At 44.2% G+C, this 3,970-nt stretch overlaps 1 protein-coding gene across 1 annotated transcript in view; it reads left to right on the top strand.

The window, feature by feature from the left end:
• LOC106012414 (beta-1,4-galactosyltransferase 1) overlaps positions 1-1,355 on the top strand; it is a gene marked incomplete at its 3' end in the record, with an annotated part of 23,471 nt that extends 22,116 nt beyond the window's left edge. Inside the window, 1 exon segment of the mRNA XM_013085341.2 lies at positions 135-1,355. Within this exon segment, the coding sequence (XP_012940795.2) occupies positions 965-1,355 (391 nt within the window).
• Between the last annotated feature and the right edge of the window lie 2,615 nt (positions 1,356-3,970).

The following is a 3,970-nucleotide window of genomic DNA, read 5'->3' as shown; positions in this document are numbered from 1 at the left end:
CTCTCTCTCTCTCTGTCTCTCTCTCTCTCTCTTACCTTGACACATAATATGACCTAATCGTGTTGCAAGTACCATAAAAACTCGTACTAAAAACTAAAACTCTCTCTCTCTCTCTCTCTCTCATCCCTTTCAAGGTGACGTGGTAACGATGGTCTCTACCCTACTTGGAGGGAATCTACTCAAAGCTGTGCTTTCGAGTGGGAGCCGTTCTCTGGAGGAGAGAGCGTAGAACCAACCGGAGTTGGCTCGTGCACAGATATCCTCGTGCACTGTGTACTCGCTGGTGGTAGGCAAAAGAGCGACACACGGTGTCGGGACTTCTAGAATCTGTGGTTGGCTAAAAGCAACGCGCACTTTGAGGACAACTGAGATCGATGGTGGCCAGAGAGTGACATGCAGTCCCAACCCGACTGGAATCCCAGGTAGGCAGAGAACGACACACGCAGTCTCAAGGCGGTGTGGATCCCGTTAAGGGGTAAAAAAGTGACACTGAGTCTTGAGAGAACTGGGATCCTTGGTAGGCACAGAGCTACATACGGCGTTAAGACCACCGAGATCCTTTTTCTTATCAGAAAGTCTGAAACCTACCCCTGTTCATGCCAGTTTTGAATATATCTGGACTTCGAGATTCAAGGGTGTATTTCCTTTTCTTTTCTTTTCTGTTCTTTTTTCTTTCTTTTTTTGTTGTTGTACCACTTTCCAGAGTTTCTTGACACATCAGAAGTGTGCTCAGTTTCAGAGATGACCGCGTTGACAGGTTATTCCAGTTGATGTTGATGTTGTTACCTACACCCGGGAGACGTACTTTTATTTTTGGGATTGTACGTAGCTCCTAGGTGTGGCTGAGGCAAGCTTTTGCCAGCGCACCCAGCACTGCTCATCCTGGTCACTCTTTTGACCGAGTCCTGGGAGGGAGTCTGTGCGTCTACCTTGTGCTACTGGAGATCTACGCTGCCTCGCCGCCATGGACCGCTGCAGCAAGTTCAAGGTGTTCAACCTGCTTATCGTGTTCTGCGTCGTGAATTTCTTCATCTATCGGATCTATAGTTCGCAAGACACTTCTTCCTCCCCCACGCCCTCGGCCACTCGGGCTGTCGCCGCCTCGCTCCATGGCAACAACACCCACAGCAGCAACAACGGTAATCAAGCTACGGGGAATGCCATTGGGGCAAGTAGCAGTACGATTACCACGCTGAGTGTGGGTCAGCACACATCTTCTCAGATATTGGCCACCGTCAGTAATGTGACGGGTGGGTCGACCAATGTGACTGGAAAGGCTCCGAACAGCACGTCCGTGGGGCCTGGGGCCAGTTCCGGTCAGCTACCGCTGTGTCCACTCGTGCCACCAAACCTAAGTGAGTACAGTTGGTTACCGTTTCGTTATGTTGTTGAATAGTTGATACTTGTTATTTTTCTAAATTATATAATGTAATATGTGAAGGGTGCTGACAAAATGAGTCACCTCTGAGATTCGATACCTATGGAAATAAACACATCGCGCCTATCGGTGAAGTTTTTACAATATATTATTAAGTGTGAAATGATAAAAGGTTTGTTATACTGAAAGAATATGTCATCAATAGAAAATCTACAAATTTTACCCGAGTGTCGATTTTTGGTCAGTATATCCTTTTAGTGGATTGTGAGAAGTAACTCATTTTGTCAGCACACCTCACATATGTAAGTGTAACTAACAAGTTGGTCATATTAGGGTAGTGTCTCTGAACAGTTGGTATATGTTATGTTTCGATATATATTCATATATATTATTATATGTGGGTGGTTGGCGGGTGCTCTGGTGGGGTTTTCTCTATTTTTCGTCTCAAACATCTGTCGTCCTGATATCTCCTCCTTCTTTTTTTGTGTTTGTTGCTCTCTTGTAACACCTCTAATCTTTGGCATTTATATGACCTTATTGTGTTTCAAGTGCCGTGAAATTCTTACTAAAACTAAAAAACGGAATGCCAGACTGAATGACCTAAGAATTCTATGTTGTGGTCTGTGTGGCAGTTGTTAGGTGTGTCCTTGTAGCCCTCGGACGTTTGTTTCGGTCGAAAGTTGATACGGTTCGTTTGTGCTGATTGGAAGGGGGGGGGTTATAGTAGCTAACACGCTGTTACTCTCTGAATCTTTTTTTTCTGACTGGTAGTTGAATAGTACACACATTTACTCCCAAGAACTTCAAAAGGACAATAATGATTTATTGCGTGGTACATGCGTACAACATCGTCATATTCGGCCCCGGCAGGTAGATAGTTTCTGTCCTTCCACTGGAAACTTAGTGTTTCTTTAGGTTTTTCTCTCCTGTTCACTGGGCTATTTATTTGTTGGTTGTTTTTTCGGCGGTTTGGGGGGGGGGTGTTAAAGTTTCCTTGTTGGGCAGTTCTTTCTGTGTATATGTATAGAGGCTGTGAACTGTTGCCTTCAAGGCGTTCATTATATATGGATGTCCACATAAATCAGTATCTCGGTGTACGGTCCCCCTCTAGGTCTTGCGTCAGTTTTCGCTGGAGGAAATAAATGAACTCGACGAAGCCGTGCTATTAGAACGACAAACCCTGTAGCTTCCCACGGGATAGTAACTTTCTGCTATGTTGGTTAGAGGATACACCGTCGTTGTCGTTACGTTGAACAAATTAGCCCCAGAACTTGGCCGCGTGAGATTCACGGTTGTCGTTGCACGGCTGAACGTGTGTTCATTGATGAATGTACATGGACACGTCATCGCGTTCATTCTGATCGGTCAGCATTGGGCTTTGATTACCGTTACTTACCGTCCTTGGATGGCTTCCCAGAAATCAAAGGCACCCACGCAACTTTAGGCGTTTCTTGGTTCAAAACATCCACGTGAAGTGCATCGAAAGCGACAGTTTTAATGTGGAAACAAGCCCCGTAAAGAATGCTCGCTGGAAACAGCTTTTTCTAACAGTGCCTCTCAGGACCAGCTGCTGGGTGGGACGTGTTTGAGGGCGCGACAAATAACAGCTGTGCAAGATCGCCCTTGAATGTTACTCAAGGATTTGTAAAGGACTTTGTTTTCACTTCGATTTGTTTTTCTTACCCACCAAAAAAAAAAAAAAAAAAAAAAAAACACCAACAAAAAACCCCCAAAACAAAACAACAACAACAAACGAACAAAAAACAACCAAACAAACACAACACAACAACCCCCCCCAAAAAAAACAACAACAAAACAAAACAATGACTGGTCAGAATGAAGCTGATCTGTCCAGCTGAATATGCGTTCGTATTATTGAATATAGTGCAGAAATATACCACCCGCCCCTTTCACCCACCCTACGCCTGGCTGTTTGGGCAAGTAGGATTTGATTATTATTATATAATGATTAGTAAAATGACGTTGACCCACCCATTCTGACTGCAGGGTACAACATAAGTAACAGAACGGGACACCAGCCCACCCTCAGCCCACGCGACCCCTAGCGCTCGAATCGTTTAGGTTGTAGTTCTGTGTAAAGTTTTCCCCGGTTCAATACACACCCAGGTGTTTTCAAGCGCCACATAGTATTGTAACTCCCGGTTGCAGTATTGTAAGACAGGAATTTAAGTACTTCTTTGTGATATCAGATGTGCATTAAGCATATTTTCATTATGACACTATTTATAAGCGTGCAATTTTCAATTCCAAATGTGCCATTGTTTTTAAGCTGAAAATCACATTGTACATGTTTTTACTGTAACTTAAAGTATGCTCTTGTTGGTTTTTAAAACACTTCTTTCGCGAGGACGCCACATTGATGATTTGGCTGGACGACGAACTCAGAAGTAGATCTGGCCAGACACTAATGAAGAAATCACATAATGCCAGCCCAAAAAGATTTGTTGAGAGGACAAAGAACGTCTTCATGAATCACATGAGCGAGTTTTAGATTTCTGGGATCTTGTATGTGGAGGTAACCTTCAGGGGCATGCTGACGTTTATGCCTGCGTGTTTCTCAAGAGAAGATAT

This window comes from Aplysia californica, unplaced genomic scaffold, assembly GCF_000002075.1.
Source record: "Aplysia californica isolate F4 #8 unplaced genomic scaffold, AplCal3.0 scaffold00366, whole genome shotgun sequence".
Taxonomy (NCBI): domain Eukaryota; kingdom Metazoa; phylum Mollusca; class Gastropoda; order Aplysiida; family Aplysiidae; genus Aplysia; species Aplysia californica.
This window is presented reverse-complemented; position numbering and strand designations above follow the sequence as displayed.